This window comes from Protopterus annectens, chromosome 7.part0 (genome assembly GCF_019279795.1).
Source record: "Protopterus annectens isolate FY-2018-M chromosome 7.part0, PAN1.0, whole genome shotgun sequence".
Lineage (NCBI taxonomy): Eukaryota > Metazoa > Chordata > Ceratodontiformes > Protopteridae > Protopterus > Protopterus annectens.
In genome coordinates, this window is record NC_056739.1 from 1,532,876,048 (window position 1) to 1,532,894,768 (window position 18,721).

Sequence of the window (18,721 nt, forward strand, 5' to 3'; positions counted from 1 at the left end):
TGCCCCTGTAGCAACCCTGACTAACTACCCTTTCCACCCTCTCCCACCTCTGTACTTTACTTCTCATTTCCTTACAAACTTCAAAACTTTTAAATTATTAAGCTTGTAAGCGAGTCTTGCACTGTTTTAAACTCTACTCTATATACAGTTGAATAATATTCTATAAGAAGTGAAAACTTCCTTATGTTAACTTACTGTGCTACTTTCTTGCACTGCTCTTTATGAATATATATTATTTACTGATGCCTAAGTGTAAATACTTTTAGCATGTACATTTTTTTTCCTTTTTAAGCATGGAATTACATTTTAATTGTTATTTTTTTTTTCTCTTTCTGTTATCTTGTTGGAGCTTTTCTCCCCGGGCCTCTACTGAAAATGGAAATATATCCAGCTAGACCAGCCCGGTTAACAAATGTAAAATAAATAAATAAATAAATGAGCTGATGGACAGGCTTGTGTGTGGTATTAATAGTGCTGCTGTGAGAACGATTTTACTTTGAGACAGTGATTTAATGTTGAGCAAAGCCACAGAGATTTGTCAAACCAGTTACAGAAAAACACACAAGTATGCTTGCAAGTGACAAGAGCATGGTTTCAGTTGGCTCCAGAGCAACAGTAGATAGTAACAAACACGTGGCAAACAGAAACAGGCCTAAGCACATGACAACTACGGGGTTTCCTGGGAGAACATGCAGCTTTCCAGCAAGTTCTAAGAAAGGAGCATGCTCAAGCTCAGTGCAGTACAAGTATGAATCAGCAAAACCAAAGTCTAGCTTTATTGTTAACTGTTGCGACTGTGGTGCAAATCATGAGTCTAAAAGAGAGAAGTGCTTAGCACTTGGTCACCAATGTCAGAAGTGTAAAAAATGCATTTCCGAGTTCTAATTTTTCTGGAAGCCATTTTCTCAGAGTATGTTGACATTTTCAATGACAAGTTAGGCAAACTTCCAGTTGTGTACTCCATGAAGTTAGACCCAGATGTGACTCCAGTAATCAGACCAGCAAGAAAAGTTCTGATAGCTATGCAGGATAAAGTTAAGGCTTAGCTGGATAAAATGGTGCAGCAAGGTGTGATTTGCCCTGTCACAGAACCAACTGAATGGGTGTCATCCATGGAAGCAGCTCACAAAAAAAGGCTCAGACGAAAACATAATATGTATTGACCCAAGGGATCGGAACAAAGCATTAGAGAGACCATATCATTCAATGTGCACAGTCGAAGAGGTCACAGTCTTAATACCAAATGCCACTGCTTTCTCTGTCTTGGATGCAAACAGTTCAATTTGGCAAGTGATGATCCTTATTTCTAACCACTTTTGGTACTCCTTTTGCCAGATACAGATTCCTAAGGATGCCATTTGGAATAAATTCTTTAAGTTAAGTATTTCAGTATGCAATGGAGCAAATTTTTTTGGGTTATCCTTGTGCCATAATAGATGATTTATTGGTTGAAGGAAATGGTGAGGTAGAGCATGAGAGAAACTTCGAGAAAGTTCTAGACAGAGCACGTGAAGTAAACTTGAAGCACAGTCTTCTGAAGTGCAAATGTAGACTTCCAAAAGTTACATATATAGGTCATTTGTTTATGAGTACAGGTTTGAGACCAGACCCGACCAAGCAAGCAGCTATTCTTGAGATGTCAGCACCAGAAAATGTACAAGCTGTACAGCGTTTCCTAGGCATGGTCAACTATTTAGGCAAGTTTATTCCAGACTTCAGTGAGTTGACAACACCTTTAAGAGAGCTAATGAGCAAAAATGTTGCATGGTCATGGTTGGAACAGCACCAGAAGGCATTTGAAGACCTTAAGCAGAAAACTGCCACCCCCACCTACATTAAGATACTATGATGTGAACAAACCAGTTACTCATTTCTGTGATGCTTCAAAATTTGGTCTTGGCGCAGTTATACTTTAAGAGGCAGACTAGTAGCCTACGCATCTAGAGCACTTATCCAAACGGACCAAAAAGACACAATGTTCCGTGCTGTAGCCAAAGTTCACCAGTCCAAAAAGAAAAGACAAATTGCAGAAAAAAGACTGGCAAACATCACTTAAAATAACAAAGTTTTAATAAAGATAAATCCAACAGTGTGAGCGCTTTCAGGTTCAGCAACCCTTCATCAGACAATTTAAAACACTCCATTGCTTTCTTTTTAAAAACAGTTACAACCAATAAAATCTCAATAAAAAAAACGCCTTTTTTGTAGAGCAGGCTTTAAAGGTATATTCTCATTTAAACCAGGAAACCTATGTGAAGTGAGTGTAACAATCCATTTGGATTCTTACCTAACCTTGCATTGGTAATCACCTTAAACATAGGTTTCCTGGTTTAAATGAGAATATACCTTTAAAGCCTGCTCTACAAAAAAGGCGGGTTTTTTAATGAGATTTTATTGGTTGTAACTGTTTTTAAAAAGAAAGCAATGGAGTGTTTTAAATTGTCTGATGAAGGGTTGCTGAACCCGAAAGCGCTCACACTGTTGGATTTATCTTTATTAAAACTTTGTTATTTTACGTAGCGGTGTTTTGCCAGTCTTTTTTCTGCAACTTATCCAAACGGAGATGCAGTATGCTCAAATTAAGGAGAAGCTTTTGGCAATAGTATTTGCATGTGCCATGTTTCATGATTATATTTATGTTTGAGCTATTCAGATTGAAACTGACCACCAACCTCTAGTTACTATTCTAAAGCCGCCCCCCCCCACCATGCATTCCGCTCCAGCGAGATTGCAAAGAATGATACTCAAACTGCAAAAGTACTATTTCAAAAATGTATTTATTTACATTTGTTTACCGGGAAATTCCAACTGGACACAGGTCCTTTTTCAGAGGAGGCCTAGGAAGAAAAGCTGCACAGAAGAATAAATGAACAGCAAAGTACATGAACAACAACTAAATATACATACAATAGCAAATAATACATACTGCAAGCAAACATTAGCTATACATACAACATGAAACATAATGAACAGATATACCAATACCTAGCTAGAGGCTAGAAATAAAGGTAGGATGTATACACAGTACTAAGCTCAAATGGATACTGTTCTAAACTCATATACCTAAATTTTATATACAAATACTGCACTAAACTCAAACAGATATAAAGCAGATGCTCCACATGAAGATGGAACAAGCTAGAAGGGCTAATGGGATGGAAGGGGAAGATAGAGGAGTAAGACAAGAGACTGAGTGAGTAATATATGTGGCAGTGAGAGGAAGCTAGGTGCAAGTCAGTTGGATATGTACTTGGAGTTGAGATGAAGTGAGGTAGTTAAGCATGTTATAACAGGTCTGAGATATTGAGTGAGGAGGGTAACGGGTGAGCCAGAGCCTGCAGAGGAAGGAATGCAATAATCAGATGGTGTGAGGCAGGGTGGCTAGGGAAGGAGAGAGGAAAGGGAGGTAAAAAGGGGGGTTACTAGTCGGGATTGGTGAATGGGCATAACCAGAGACTTTTTAAGTGAGTTTTTAGTGCAGTCTTGAAGTGACTGCAAGAAGGTAGTGTGGTTACAGAAGGGGTATGATTGTTCCATAACCTGGATATGACACAGGAGAATAGTGCTTCTCCCACTGAGTTCTTGGGTTTGGTCACTAGAAGTAGATTTTTGCTGCTGGAATGTAGTGGTCTAGTGGAGCAGTAGGGCTGGAGAAGTTATTGAAGGCATGGGACTTTAAGGATGTTTACTAACTTGTGGGTGAGAGAGAACTGATTCAGTTGAAGTTGAGGGAGCTCAAGCCAGTCAAGTTCTCTAAGTGAGATACAGTGGTGGCTGCTATAAGATGCACCAGTGGCAAACTTAGCAATTTTATTGTAGCAAGCCTCGAGCTTGTTTAGGTCTGTTTGTCTAAGGTAGGTAAGTATAGGAGAGGCGTAGAGTAAAGATGAGATTAGGTGGAAACTGGCAGCAGAAATTCTGTCTTGGTGAGGAATTGTTTCTGTGCAATGCACCTAGTTTATTGTGAACCTTTTTCTATGGTAAGGGAAATGTGAGTGTCAAATCTGAGATTGTTACCAATATCAACACAAAGTAGTTTGGAGTGTTCTGCTGGAGAGATGACAGTATTGTCTTTGGCTAGAATATTAAAGTGGGGGATAATTGGGTTAGATTTGGTGGGTTGAAAGATAAGTTTAGTCACGCTCGGGTTGAGTAATAATTGGGCATTAGATAATCAGCTTTCTACAGATGAAAAGGCTTCCTGGGTGATCTTGTGAAGTTCAGGCATAGTTGGGGCTGAGCAGATGAGGGTGCAATCATCTGCATACTGTATAAGACAAGCATGCTTGGTGGCTGTGAAAGGAGCATTGGGGAAGAGTGAGAACAGTAGGGGACCAAGGATGGAGCTTTGGGGAACACAGAGTGTTACAGGAAGTCGAGATAGGTCATTATGCCAGACAACTGATTGCTGGTCTACACAAAAGGCAAGTTACTTTATCTGGCAGATACCTTACCCAGATCACCCAGAAATACGACAGAACAGCTTGATACAGAGAATTTTGACTTTGATGTGATGTCCATGCATAATTTTTCCACCACTAGACTTGATGAGTTGAGAGATCACACTCGGACTGATCCAATTTTACAGAAGCTCACTCACTACCTTAATGTTGGATGGCCGTCAAAGCAATCTAGTGTACTACCTGAAGTGCAAACCTATTTTCCTTACAGAGATGAACTGATGATGGAAGATGGCATTATTTTCAAAGATTCTAAAATTGTTGGTCCTGCTTCCTTACAAGAATACATATATATTTTGCACCACGGTCACTCAGGATCCACATCCACTAACAGAAAAGCAAGAATTAATATTTTGGCCTTCATTATCAAAAGACAGTGATAAAGTACTTTCTTCTTGTTCAGTATGCAATAGTACTAGACAGCATTTGTAAAGAGAACCAACTTCAGTCAAGTCCAGTTCTTGAACTACCTTGGTCAACAGCTGCAACAAATATCTTTGAGTGGAACAATCATAGGTTCATAGATAGGTAGGTACTAGGCTATCGGCCCAAGGGCCTAAGTAAGCCTAGCCAACAAGGCTCCCTGGCTTATGCCACTCAAGAAAGTTGTTTTCCTGTGCCACTGTCGAGCAGAGCCACAGAAGTGATCTCCGGGGTGTAGTTCCAATTTTCCATCCACTCATCAAGATTTTTCTTGAAGAGTGCTAATGAGGAAGGGTGCTGCGGTAGCGTTGTCGCCTCACAGTTAGACGTTGCACGTTCGATTCTCAGTTAGATTGTCTTCTGTGTGTCGACATGTGTGAATGGGCGTTCCTTCGTTGAAGGTTGTGCGTTGGGCCCGGCAAGCCAGCATGTAAAAATCTACTGCCAATCATTAGCGGACCGGAGTTCCGCTGTGGCGACCCCTAACTGGGAAAAGCCGAAAGACAGTAGTGCTAATGAGGAACTTTGCTTGACACAGATGAGTAGCTTGTTCCAGAGTATGGGAGGTCTCTGGGACAGGAATCTATATCTCAAGCATGTCCTGTTTATTGTGGTGACAAGGTTTAGGTTCCTAGACCATGAAGCTTGGAGGAATTGGGATTTCTTTAGGTGTAGCATGTCCAACAGCTCTGGCATTAACATAGCTTTATATGGTAGGCAGAGATCACCTCGGAGTAGGCGATATGCTACGGAGTCGAGCTGGAGTTTTTTGAGATGGTCAATGTAGGGCATCTGTTTGAGGCCAGTAATCCTCTTTGTGAGGTACTTCTGTGGCCCTTCCATCTACTGCAGATGACTTGTGAGGTACATTCCAAAAGGGGCGTTGTAGTCTATAATGGGTCTGAGTGTCGAGTAGAGGGGAACAATGACCTCTTTTTTCCTGGATAAGAGCCCTTTAGTGATGACGTGTGCCACGTAGAAGGGAGTTCCCGACTACTGTGGCGATGTGATCAAAGGAGAGACTACTGTCCACTTGGGTCCCAAGGTCTCATCACACATTTGGCGTTAAAGTAGACTGCTGCCTATGTGGTAGTTTACGAGTACAGAGTTTTTACCAAAGGGGATGACAATGCACTTTTTGGCATTGAGCTTGAGGCCATGGCTCTGACACCAGGCATCTGTCTCAGTGAGGCCCTTCTGTAGGATGTCCACATCATTTGGGGAGTTTACTATGGCTCCTAGTTTGCAGACATCTGCAAACTTCGTTAGTCAAAGGCCTTCTGTATTAACATGTACTTCAGAGAAGTAGATACCAAACAGGAGAGGTCCAAGGAGTGAACCCTGTGATACTCCACTTGTCACTGGTTTGAAGTCAGATTTGGAGTCTGCAACTTTTACAGTGTGGGTTCACTGTCAATGAGCAACCCATCTTGTGATGTAGGGAGTTGTACCTAGTTTAGTGAGTTTAGATATAATTCCATAATGGGGGATGGTGTCAAAAGCCTTGGCGAGGTCAAGATAGGCTGTGTGAACCACCTTACCCTCGTCTACAGCTTTGGTGACTGCCTCAAAAGTCGATCAGGTTCAGGAGGTATGACCTGCCTTTCACAAACCTGAACTGTGTGGGGTCCAGAGTTTGGAGGTTACCAATGTCTGTTTATGAGTTCCACGATGATACATTCCATGGCCTTACAGACCAGGGTCATCAGGCTAATAGGGCGATAGTTCCTAGGATTAGTGGTGGCTCCCCCTTTGTGGAGTGGCATAACTGTTGCTGTGTTCCATTCAGTGGGCACAAAGCCTGACGTGAGGCTATGACTGACCATGTTGCTTAGGTGGGGAGCCAGTTTGTTCTGCAGTTCATGTAAAACGCAGCCTGGGATGTTGTCCGGTTCAATGGATGCTGTGTTTTTGGCTTTAGAGAGTGCAGTTAGTACCTGCATAGTTGTGATTACAGGGACTCTGCATTCTTCCTGTATAGATATGGGCCCTTTATGGGGTGACATGGGAGTAAAGGTAGCACTGAACCTGTCTGCCAAGATGTTGGCAATATCAGTTGGTCCTGTAATTTTTGTGCCGTTGTGCTGTAGCTCAGAGCAGATCTGGGTGTTGCCATTGAGATTCTTGACACAGCTACAGAATGCTTTGTGGTTGTCCCTAGAATCAGTGGCGATTTTATCGTAGTTAGCTTTGGAGGATCTTATAAGGGATCTCAGCTTCTTACTGAGGCTGACCAGGGAGAGCTTTTCCACTCTCAGGATTCTACTCTCTTTTGCAACAGTTTTGATACACTCTTGTTCAAACTGGTTTGAGATTGATCTACTACCTAACCTAATATCCACTGCTGTTATTACCAAGTTGAAACGTCATTTCTCAGTTCATGGTAGTCAAAACAAACTTCTTTCTGACAATGGTACTCAATTTACTAGCCAGTTTCAGAAATTTGCAAAAGAATGGGACTTTGTACAGGTCACTAGTAGCCCTGAATATCCTCAGTCAAATGGTCTAGCTGAACATGCAGTGCAGAGTGCAAAACAGCTACTCATGAGGTCAAAGCGAGACAATACCGATGTGTTCTTGAATATGCTTAATCTCAGAAACATACCCCATGACGATATTCTTTGCTTACCTGCTCAAAGGCTACTTCCAGGCAAACTAGAACTAAGCTATCCATTAACAGTTTACTGAAGCCTAAACCTAAAAACAATACAACCCATCAAGGATCGAGCAGATTACTTCATCCGTTGAGGGAAAGAGAGAAATTACGAATCCCAGACAACAAAAGGTTTTGATCGAATTGGACAGATTAAAGGCATCTGTGCTGAGCCAAGATCCTACCTGGTAGACTCCGAGGGTATGGAGAACAGGAGGAACCACAGACATCTTCCTGTACCAGAATCATCACCACCATCACAACATTGTTTTGGTGATGTAAATTCCAAATCTAAGAGTGAATCAGACACCGATGCCATTCCAGAAAGTGCTCCGAACATTCCACAGGTCAAACTTTTTACAGAGACAGTTGCAGTTGCTAAATCTAATTCCCAGTTTTATGTCACGATATGGAGTATCTATTTGATTGCATATTAAATATATATATATATATATATATATATATATATATATATATATATATATACACACACACACACAAACATACACACACATATATGGGATGATATCACTTACCCCCCGAATTGCAGGATGTCGAGCAGCTGATGTGCGAAGTTACGGTTCCTAAGGGGCAGGAAATTGAATGACAAGTGGTTGAACAAGGTTAGTTGAGAGTTAAGAGGTTAGCTGGAAAAGTGACGTACAGAGATTGTGGAGGGAGGTCGTGCTTCAGTGAGAAACAGGGAAGTGGCCCATTTCCTCACTGTAGTGCGATCTCGGAATTGGTATTTAAGTAGGGAGGTGTGGGGGAGCAGAGCCCCCCACATAGGGGGTACAGGGGGGGGGCACAACCCCCCTGCAAAATAGTACAGGTGAGCTAACTGCCGTGTCTGGAAGAGGGGAATGTCAACATTATGGAATGCATTTTATCGTGCAAACTATTTTCGACATTCCTCTTTTGATGTTTTAGGTTTAGATGTTATTTTTCGGTGGAATGCACATTTGATGTTGGTGCATTTGACCTTATCATGGTAAACCATATACACACATATATATATATATATATATATATATATATATATATATACACACACACACACACGTATGTGTGTGTGTGTGTGTGTATGTGTGTGCATGCGTGTGTACTTTGCATGACAAAGAATTACTTGTGATTTCTGCATGCCAAATAGACTCATAGCATTGTATGATTTATTTCTCAGAGAGAGAAGATGTAGATCAGAGTGCAAGTGATGTGCGTTGCATCTTTAAGTATGTCAAGGCTGTATGTGCAGGTATAAATTCGAGACACGTGCAATCCCTAGTGCCATTTTGTAAGAGCAGCCAGAGTGTGAGTATGCATGACCGCAGTTGCTAGTCTGTATATAGGTTACGTGAGTTAAAGTCAGTAATCTTCTATAGTGATGCGTTTGTATAAAATAAAGATGCTTGAACATAACCCACGAAGACTCTTCTATTGTGTCCAAAGTAGGAGAGCGACACTACCGAAGGAGATGACAAACTAAGATGTAGTAATATGAAGCCATATTCAGAACAAACTGTTCTTGCTTATGGTTTGCTACACTTTGGCAAACTGCGAAAACTGTTTTCTTCCCGTATGCAGTTCTGTGAAGTAGTCACGAGTGTTATGACACCCAAGAGGCCTACCTCTTAGTAGAACTTGCAGATAAAGCTAATACTTGAATGGCCTTCATTCACCCTATAAAAACAGCTTCTTTTTGAGTATCTGGATTGGCCTAGAAAGGCGGGAGGGAGTCATAATAATCCTCCACACACTAGACAGTTGGGAACACATTTATGAGAATATTTAAAATCGAGTTTAAGGACTTCTTGCAAAATGCATTGCTGGGGGAATGTATTACATTAATCAAGGAGATAACATTAAATTTATGTCTTGGTTTAAAACTGTTGAGATACAAATGCTTTATTAAGTTTAATAAATACTGGCAGCTAAAAAAGGCAACCGCATGGAAACGGAAATCAAGGATTAAACCAGTTGTAAATGAAGGACTGAATACTGCAAAGGAAATAAAACAAATAGGATAATTAAAAGATGGAAGTCATCATTTTTTCAAAAATAAATATCACATTTGGCAACAACAATTTATTTACTTACTTTGACATTTGTTAACCAGGTATGTCCGACTGAGCGACAGCCCATTTAAAGCAGAGGCCCAGGGGAAAAAACCCATACAGAAATAATTTCAATGATAAGTTCAAAAATGTTTGCAAACAGAGTTTACAGGAGATTTTAAATACATAGGATACAACTTAGATGTCTGAGTAAATACACAGCAGAAGTTATTACAGCAATGTTGCTTGGTATGAGACGGGACTTAGGTTGGGAAGAAGAAACCAAGGGTAGTAGTAGGGGATTATAAGATAAGCATAGAAGAAAGAGAAACCAAGGTGTAGAGAAGTTTGAGTCTGCATCCAGGGCAACACAAAGGTAAGTAGAGGATTTAAGATGAGTAGAGTCAGAAGATGTAGTTAGCAGACAAAAACAGACAGCAGCTGAAAGATGTTAAGATGGGTTTTGACATGAACAGATCCAGGAGTTTTGTAGTGTTTATTTTAATATTTTTTTTGAAGATATGAGTATGGAGTAGACTTTTAATGTTCAGTGGGAGTTTGTTCCAGGCTAGGGCAACTGAAAAGCTATACAAGTGCAATAGGGTAATAAATGTAATAAATGCAATGTTCACATGTATTACTACAGCAAGTAGGTTGGTAGGATGTTTAAAGTAATTTTGCATGTTCTAATACACAAGAGTAAAAAAACAGTTACAATGGAAACTGTATGTACACAATAAAGGGAATTCTTATTGTGACATTTTTGTTCATTACTAATGTGTGTGAATTCATGTGGCAATAATGTGGTGAATAAATTAATAAGATGGATAAATAAAGCTGATTAAAAAAAAATCCTCAAGGAAAGCTGCCTGCTCCTTTTTTGCAGCTCAAACGTCAGAGCTGCAGAAGCACATCTGAAAATGACCTTACAGCAAAGGAGTCCATCAAGAAAGGTCTGCTTCAGCTTAACCTTAGCTGAGACCTCCATGAACCATGCCATGTGACATACAGACTTCCTGATTCTTTTACGATAGCCAGAAAATCAAGAGTGGTCCAAATTACAGTAGGCTATATAAACACCCCATACGAAAGTCATCCAAGGCTCAAACTCACGGGCTCCAGAATCAGGTAGTTCTGCCAGTTTCTTTACAGTCTGAGTCACAAGGAAGAACTGTACTTGAACCAGTTGAGAGATAATTAACCAGCCTACGGCACAAAGTAGAGAAGACCACCTACACTGCTTCAAGTTCCGATCTCCCTGTCTGCCAGCAAAGGAGGCAGGTGTCACATTGAGCTCTTTGGTGTAGAGAGATAAATCTCTGACAAACAAATGTGGGTCACCAGAATAGTCAATAGCTCAAACGTCTTGTGGCGCTGGCAAATTTGTGCGCCCATCATTGGGGGGGGGGTGCATTTGGATGCACCTCACACCTTATCTCTAGTGGAACCCGGGAATGTGCAAGAAGGCAGGGCAGTGGTAATGTCAGCACAGAAGTGGGGCAATACGCCAGCATGCAAACTGCATATCCATGTAGAGACACAGGATTAAAGGGAAGGATCTTGAGGCAAGATAAAAAGTCATGTTTGGCAGCAATATGGCACTGCCCTAGGGTGTCATGATGTCTTCACAATCCCCCAACAAAGGTCAGTTACACTCTTGGGGTGAATGAGGAGAGGATCCTGCGAGTAGCTGAACAGCTATAAAGCATTAAAAAAAAAAAAAGGGCAGGTGTCATGACCTCCGAAACCTATTCAATGTTGGACTGAACGGATCATATAAAATTACATACCTGGGATACATATTAAAGATGCTGCTCCAATCCACCAGGGGTTCACAGAGGACATCCACCTTCTTATGAGCAAAATTAAAAACCAGATGATTTTAGGACATATAAATGGTACTCTTCAGATCTTAAACTGCAGGAATGACTAACCCCTCCTCTTCCTTCTTCAAATATTGGTTTAACCTCTTCTGATGAGAGGGTACAGGAAATTAGTATGATCTTTTATCTGACAAGTAACATTTTATCCTATATAAAACATTAAATTTTATTGTGTGCCTTCTGTGGAAGGTTGGGCGCCAGGCTGGCAACTCGACACAGTAAAACTCCACTGCCAATCATAAGCGGACAGGTGATCCACTGTGGCAACCCTTAACCGGGAAAAGCCGAAAGATGATGATTGTAGAAAAATAATATAAACGAAAGGGATGTAGATTCGAATTTTGATGTGAAAGAAGTTAATTAGCAGCCACCATATCTCCTGGGCTGAATTAAGTGATTTTTATCAATCAATATTTAGGGCAAGAAAACTGAAATACAATACTGTCACTTTAACTGTTAATTCTTACTCACAAACACTAACTTTTTAACTGGTAGTTTTACCCTACAAAGAAAGCATTTATGTAAAATTTTATTTTAGAAAGATTGTTAAAAGAATTTTATTTTATTAAATCAAGCTGATCGATGGCGTATTCCTTTACCTGTGTGCACACCCCCCCACACACACGAACATACTCCCAAAGAAAACCCAATAAAACAAAATATAAGTGTTTCATGCAGGAAAGCAAGAACTAATGCATTCCCCATACACCCTGCTACTTAAATATTTTAACTTTGAGACTGCACAACAGTGGGAAAGTAGATATGCCCCTACTACTCACTATTGTGCAGCCTCACTGCAACCATTTGACTATCCTGACATTCTACTAAAAAGAAAGCAACTACAAACATTCAAGGAAATTGCTCTTTGACAAACTGGCATCTATATTATATTTAGGCAGATACACAAACACACTTTACATATATTCTCGCATAAAGAAATTTTCAGACTGAATCATCATGGGCAATCATCTTGTTGTACAATAATTTCTACGTTCTGAAATGATGCTTCCAGCCTAAATTACTTTGTAAGATATAATCAACACTTCACATATCTGCTGTTTATGCTTTCTTTGTGTAATTTAGCAGGATTCTTTTAACATACCTAATAAATGGCAAAGACACTTTCACTTGCTTGTAAAGGACAGACCAACAAGTGTCATCCATAAAGCACATCTGTGAACATCCCATTAATACTGCAACACATGAGCTAGATCAGTGTTACAGGGTGTTACAAGCTTGTCATCTTACCTCTATAGCTCTGTTATCAACAGGCATTATTGTGCTGACTATATGGACATTGGGTGTAGAAGTAGACCTCTGCCTTTGTGAAAGTGATCCTTCTGTAGTTGGAGCAGCTGTGCTGAAGTTAAAAACATGAGGTGTAGAATACCTATGTTGAGCACTTAAAAAAAAAAAAAAAAAAAAAAAAAGAGAGAGCATGAATGTTAGTCAACTACTCTTCTGCACAGCATGCAAAGGTAATTTGCTAAATACAAATTACTTTATCATTTGTTCACTAGGTAAATCAGTACAGAAACCTTTTCAGCCATGGCCTACATCATAAGGAAATATAACCACAAAGTATATTTGTGCACATTTAGTGCTAAACAAATAACAGACTGAATACATGTTACAAAAAAATTCTTCACAAGGTTTTATAGTCTCTGGAGATTTACACATCCTCATGATTGGTAATACACTATAACAATATGTTAATTTAAAAAAGAATAGTTGTGTAAAATCTTACCATAACCATAGCTGTCTTTCTCTTCCATGTTGCAGTATTCTTGGTGCGGGATTTCCCGCCTCAGGCAACCCGAACGTCGGCTCCTATACAAAAGCTTCAGCTTGGATGCTGTAGTTGCATGGGACGTCACACGTAGGGCCATAAACCAAGGGTCTTAAATGTAATGTCTGCACGCACAGACCTCAGATCTTGGAAGCCCAGCAGGACAGGTCAAAATAGAGCAGCACGTGATGTCAGCTATAGGATCAAAGAGCCATTTGGTGGTTAAATTGGTCATAGGTTAGGGCATAACCACCAGAGGCCTAAAACAGATCAATAATGAGAGAGAGAGAATAGAGAAGGGGGGGTTAGGTGGGTGGGAATGAATACTGCAACATGGAAGAGAAGGACATCTATGGTTATGGTAAGATTTTACAGAACTATTCTATGTCTTTCTATTCCTATGTTGCAGTATTCTTGGTGTGGTAGAGTAACACAGCTTAGATGGAAGGAAGGGAGGAGGGCAGAAGTAGCCGTTTCCACAAAGCCTTGCAGAATTGTTCTGGTAAAACTGCATGTTCTCTGGAGACATTGTCTAGCTTGTAGTGTTTGGTGAAAGTGTGAATGGAGGACCATGTGGTTGCTTCCAGGATGGATGCAGTGTCCAGGCCTTTTAAAAGGCTTTGGAAGCTGCCACTGCCCTGGGTAGAGTGAGCCTTTACTCCCTCTAGAAGTTTTTTGCCATGGTGTGAATAACATAGGCAAATAGTTTTCCTAATCCAACATGCAATGGTTTGTTTGGAGACTGCCTTGCCCAGGACCCTGGGGTGGAAGGAAACAAAAAGCTGATTGGATTGTCTTACAGATTTGGTTTGGTCTAGGTAAAACCTTAGCAGTCTGTGCACATACAGTGAGTAGAGTACTCTCTCAGTTTCACTGGTGGGAAAGAGGAAGAAGGTGGGTAGATGAATAGATTGGTTTAAGGACAGATTGTTGACCAATTTAGGCATAACGGAAAGGGTTGGTTCTTAGGGTTACCCTGTCCTTGTAGGAGGTAGTTTATTGGAGGGCAGGCCATTAAGGCCTGCAACTCTGACACCCTACTGGCTGAAGATACAGCTAGCAGTACTGTTTTCCATGTGCACATTTGCAGCATAGCAGTACTGGCTGGTTCAAATGGAAATGGAGTTTTTCCAGGATGAAGTTCAGGTCCCAGGGTGGCGGGATGGGTTTTCTTGGTGGTCTGATGTGCAACATCCCTTTTAAGAATAGTTTAACATCGAGCCTGGCTAGCAGGGGTGGGTCTAGTGGCAGGCAAGCTGAAATAGCTGAAAGATGGACTTTCACTGAAGAGTATGAAAGTCCTCTCTTAACTAGTTGACATACACAGGCAAGAACTAGGGGTGGATCTGTGTTGCATGGTTCCCTGCCCTTGCACAGTCACCATTTGTAAAATCTCTCCCATTTAGCTAAGTAAGATTTCCTTGTAGTAGGTTTCCTGGCCTCCTTCAGGACTGAAAGCATGTCCTCTGAATAGTGGCTCCTGAAGGAAATTAAAAATTTATCACCGACAGTGTCAGTGTCCACATCTGCAAGTGTAGGTGGATGAGCGTTCCCTTTTGTGTCAGAAGGTCCACCTTGTTAGGTAACTTGTGGTGATTGCCCTTGGCTAGATTGAGAAGTAGGGGGAAACCGTGCTTGGCCAGAAGGGGGGTCACCAGCAAGATTTTTGGTCTCTCTCTCCTGATTTTCAGGAGGACTTTTTGAAATGAATGGGTCAGGGTAGAAAGGCATATAGAAACCTCCCCTTCCATGAAATGCTGTGTGCGTCTATTCTCCATGCCAGTGGAGAGTGGATCTTGGCGCAGAAAGTCTGCAGTTGTCTCTTATGGGGGAGGAAAACAAATCTACTTGAGGTGTGCCCACCGGATGGACAATGTCTAGAAAGGCATTCTTCTCCAGAATCCATTCGTGGGTTGGAGAGGACGTCCTGCTGAGAAGATCTGCTTGTTGGTTGTCCTGCGAGGGAATGGAAGATGCCTGCAGGAACAAGTTATGCTGTGAGGCTAGGTCCCAGATTAGTAAGGTTAGTCGGCAGAGGTGATTGGCTTTTGTCCCTCCCTGCTTGTTGAAGTACCACATAACTGTGGTGTTGTCTGTTATCAGGAAAACACCTGGTTGTAGAAGGGGAAGGAGGGCTTTCAATGCCAGGAGGACTGCTGTCATTTCCCTTACATTAATATGTTTGTTCTTTATGGAAGGGTGCCACTTTGCTTGTACCCTGTAGTTTGACATTGTGGTTCCCCATACTAGGTCTGATGCTTCTGTATGCATGGACTGATTTGGGGTGGGTAACTGCAGTGGAAGGCCCGGGTTCAGTGGAATTTGCTGAATCCACCATTTTAGTTCTGACTGTAGGCAGGGCAAGAGGGTAATTTCTTGCTCTAAAGGATGCTGGTGTTGTGACCATACATTTTTTAGATACCACTGCAGTTTTTGCATGTGGATTTTAGCTAGTGGTAGCATGGGAATGGTGGCTGCCATTAGGCCCAAGATTCATAGAAATTGCCTTGCAGTTACCTGTTGGGTCTGCATAAGGGTTTTGAAGTGGGAGGACAAGGAACTGACTTTGTCCTGGGGAAGAAAGACTTTCATTATGTCTGTCCTGATCCTGCAACCCAGAAATGTTTTGTCTTGTTCTGGGGTCAAGGAAGATTTTTGGAAGTTGAGGGTGAACCCCAGTCTTTCAACAGGCAAATGAACTGTAAATGGATTTGCAGGGTTACCTTGCATTCTGCTAGAATAAGGATGTCGTCCAGGTAAGGGTAAATCTGAATCCCTTGTGTTCTGCAAAAGGCTATGGCAGGTGCCAGGCATTTTGTGAACACTCTGGAAGCAATGGACAAACCAAAGGGCAATGCTGTAAATTAAAAGTGAGATGAGGGTCTAGAAAAACCTAAGAATTTTCTGTGGTAAGGTTGTATGGGGATGTGCAGACAGGTTTCTTTCAGGTCGAGTGTGGCCATGAAGGCCTGGGTTGGTATAAGAGGGAGTAAGGTTTGTAGGAACACCATTCTGAAGGTGAGAACCCGTAAGAATAGGTTTAGAAAGGAAAGGTCTAGAATGGGCCACCATGGCCCATTTTTTGGGGGGACCAGAAACAGTGTTGAGTAGAAGCCTTTTCCTTCCTGTCCTGGTGGGACAGGTTCTATTGTTTCCAGGTTTAGAAAGTCTTGTAAAATCTGTGGGAAGAGGCGTCTCTGATTTCTTGGGGGGGGGTAAGCCCCTTAAGGGGGGCCTTTCTCGCCAGGAAAGGAAGTATCCTTTTTGAACTATAGCCAGAACCCATTTGTCTGTAGTGATGGCTTTCCAAAAGGGGAAGCAGTGGGAAATGCGGGCAGAAAGGAGAAGGTGGGCAAGGCAGTCCTGCATTGTTGGGTCCTCCCCTGTCTTGAAAGAGCTGTCTAGTGGGTGGCTGTGAGACAGCTGGCCTGAAGAGGTTTATCTTCTGGCACCCCTTCTGTGCTTGGAAGAGGAAGGTCCAGCAGAGGAGGGGTTTCTTCTGACAAAGGTAGTTTTTGCAGGGTAATTTCTGTAATATTTAGGAATAGGCGACATAAGAAGATGCCTGATGTCTTGCAGTTCCTTACTCTTTTCTTGTAAATTTTTAAAAAGGTCTGTTGACTGTTTACCAAATAATAAGCTAGGGTCTAGAAGAACATCTAAGATTTGAGATGAAGTCCTCAGGCAAGTGTTGCAGCTGTAACCAGGAAGATCTTCGAAGTACACAGGCAGAGGCTACAAACCGTGCAGAGGTCTCTGCAGCATCATAACTACATCTAATGGAATGTCTGGCTACTTGGGCAGCCACAGACAGTATAGATGCTATGTCAGATTTAGTGGGGCAGTCTGGAGTTGCAGCCAGCAGAGTGGAGACTTGAGAGACAAGGTCCAGAGCATATCTGATCACACGGGTTTGATAGTTGATGGCTCTGAAGGCCAGTATGGAAGAAGTGTAAACCTTCTTCCCAGTTCTATCCATAGTTTTAGTGTCCTTGTCTGTAGGAAGGAGAGGCACACGGAATGAGTCAGGATTGTTTATCTTGTGATACTGCAATCACATCAGGGTCTGCCAGGTGTGGTTTGACTAGAAATTTCTGGTCATCTGGCATTTTGTAGAAACGATCTGGCCTCTTAGGGGCAGGGGGCTGAGAGTCTGGAGTCTTAGATGCTGAGGAAAAGGCATCTAAATAAGCAGGGATGACAGGAGGAATGGCAGAAGGGGAGGGAGATTCCACTTGTAGCAATTTAAAATATCTGAGTATCTGTCATTTGTGAGATGTCCCATTTGAAGTATTCCTTCATTCTGGTAATTGTCTTTCCAAAGGTGTTATCCCTCTGGAAGGGAAACCCCTTCGATGGATTCATCTGGGGAGTAATACTCTTGAGGAGAGGCAATTTGGGAAGCATATGAAACAGATTCATCTGAAGACGAATAATAAGCCTCTTGCTCTTCTTCCCTATCCTGTGTAGTGGGTGGTGGAAGAGAGGAGACAGAAGCAGGCCTATGGCTGAGAAGAGGAAAGGTAGACTGAGAACAGGCTGTGGGCCTGCATCAAGGATGAAGTGAAGGACTGCCAATCAGGTAGGCCTTCAGCGGGTGATGCCAGATGTTTAGTTTTCTATTTCTTTTTTAATGGAGTAGTCTTAGGCGAAGGCCTGGAATTGGGTGCATGGCTAATGGTAGCGGTGTCAGGAGGAGGGATCCCAGTCGGAGGCCAGGCTGTGTCTGGTTCCCCCTCGACATTGGGCGACATTGGGTGTAGCCGATGTCTGAGTAAGCTCTGTGGTCGTGCTAGTCGTCAACTGAGAAGCGGCTTCCTCAAAGGTCGCTGTCAAAGTAGACTGATCTGACAAGACGTCCCTCAACTCCTAAATCAGCAGGTGGAAGGGCGTCGGATAGCGGAGTGGAAGTGGGCCAAGGAATCTTGGCCTTCTTCCACGGAGGTTCAGTCGGAGCTTTGGAAACAGGATCCATCCTTAGCGCTAATTTTTTAAGTCGTTGATTTTCTAGATATAGATTGAGAGTAGCCAGATGGCTGTGTAGGGTCTTGGGTATGAAGGATTGGCAGATTGAGCAAGCAGTATGATTGTGCTCTCAGCCTAGGCAAAACACGCAGTGTTCATGCATATCTTTATGTGGTATCTGGTGCCCACATTGGCATTTACCCTTTTTATCTGACACTGGCTAAATGTTACTACAGCAAACAAGCTTTAGCTAGAAGTCAAAGAAGAAAAAACCCAAATGGGGTACTTAGCTTTGAGATGTCTTGCTGTGAAGGAGCGAAGCACACAATGTGATGGTTGTCTGCGGCTGAAACGTTCTGGGGTCTGTGCATGCAGATGTCACATTTAAGGCCCCTGGTTTATGGCCCTACATGTGACGTCCCATGCAACAGCAGCAGCCAAGCCAAAGCTTTTGCATAGGAGCCGACTTACAGGTCGCCTGAGGAGGGAAATCCCAC

General features: G+C 42.1%; 1 protein-coding gene across 1 annotated transcript in view; it reads right to left on the reverse strand.

The window, feature by feature from the left end:
* RAF1 (Raf-1 proto-oncogene, serine/threonine kinase) overlaps positions 1 to 18,721 on the reverse strand; it is a 2,753,658-nt gene that overhangs the window by 1,538,114 nt on the left and 1,196,823 nt on the right. The window contains exon 10 of the mRNA XM_044078072.1: positions 12,719 to 12,872. Within this exon, the coding sequence (XP_043934007.1) occupies positions 12,719 to 12,872 (154 nt within the window). The remainder of the gene's footprint in view (positions 1 to 12,718; positions 12,873 to 18,721) is intronic.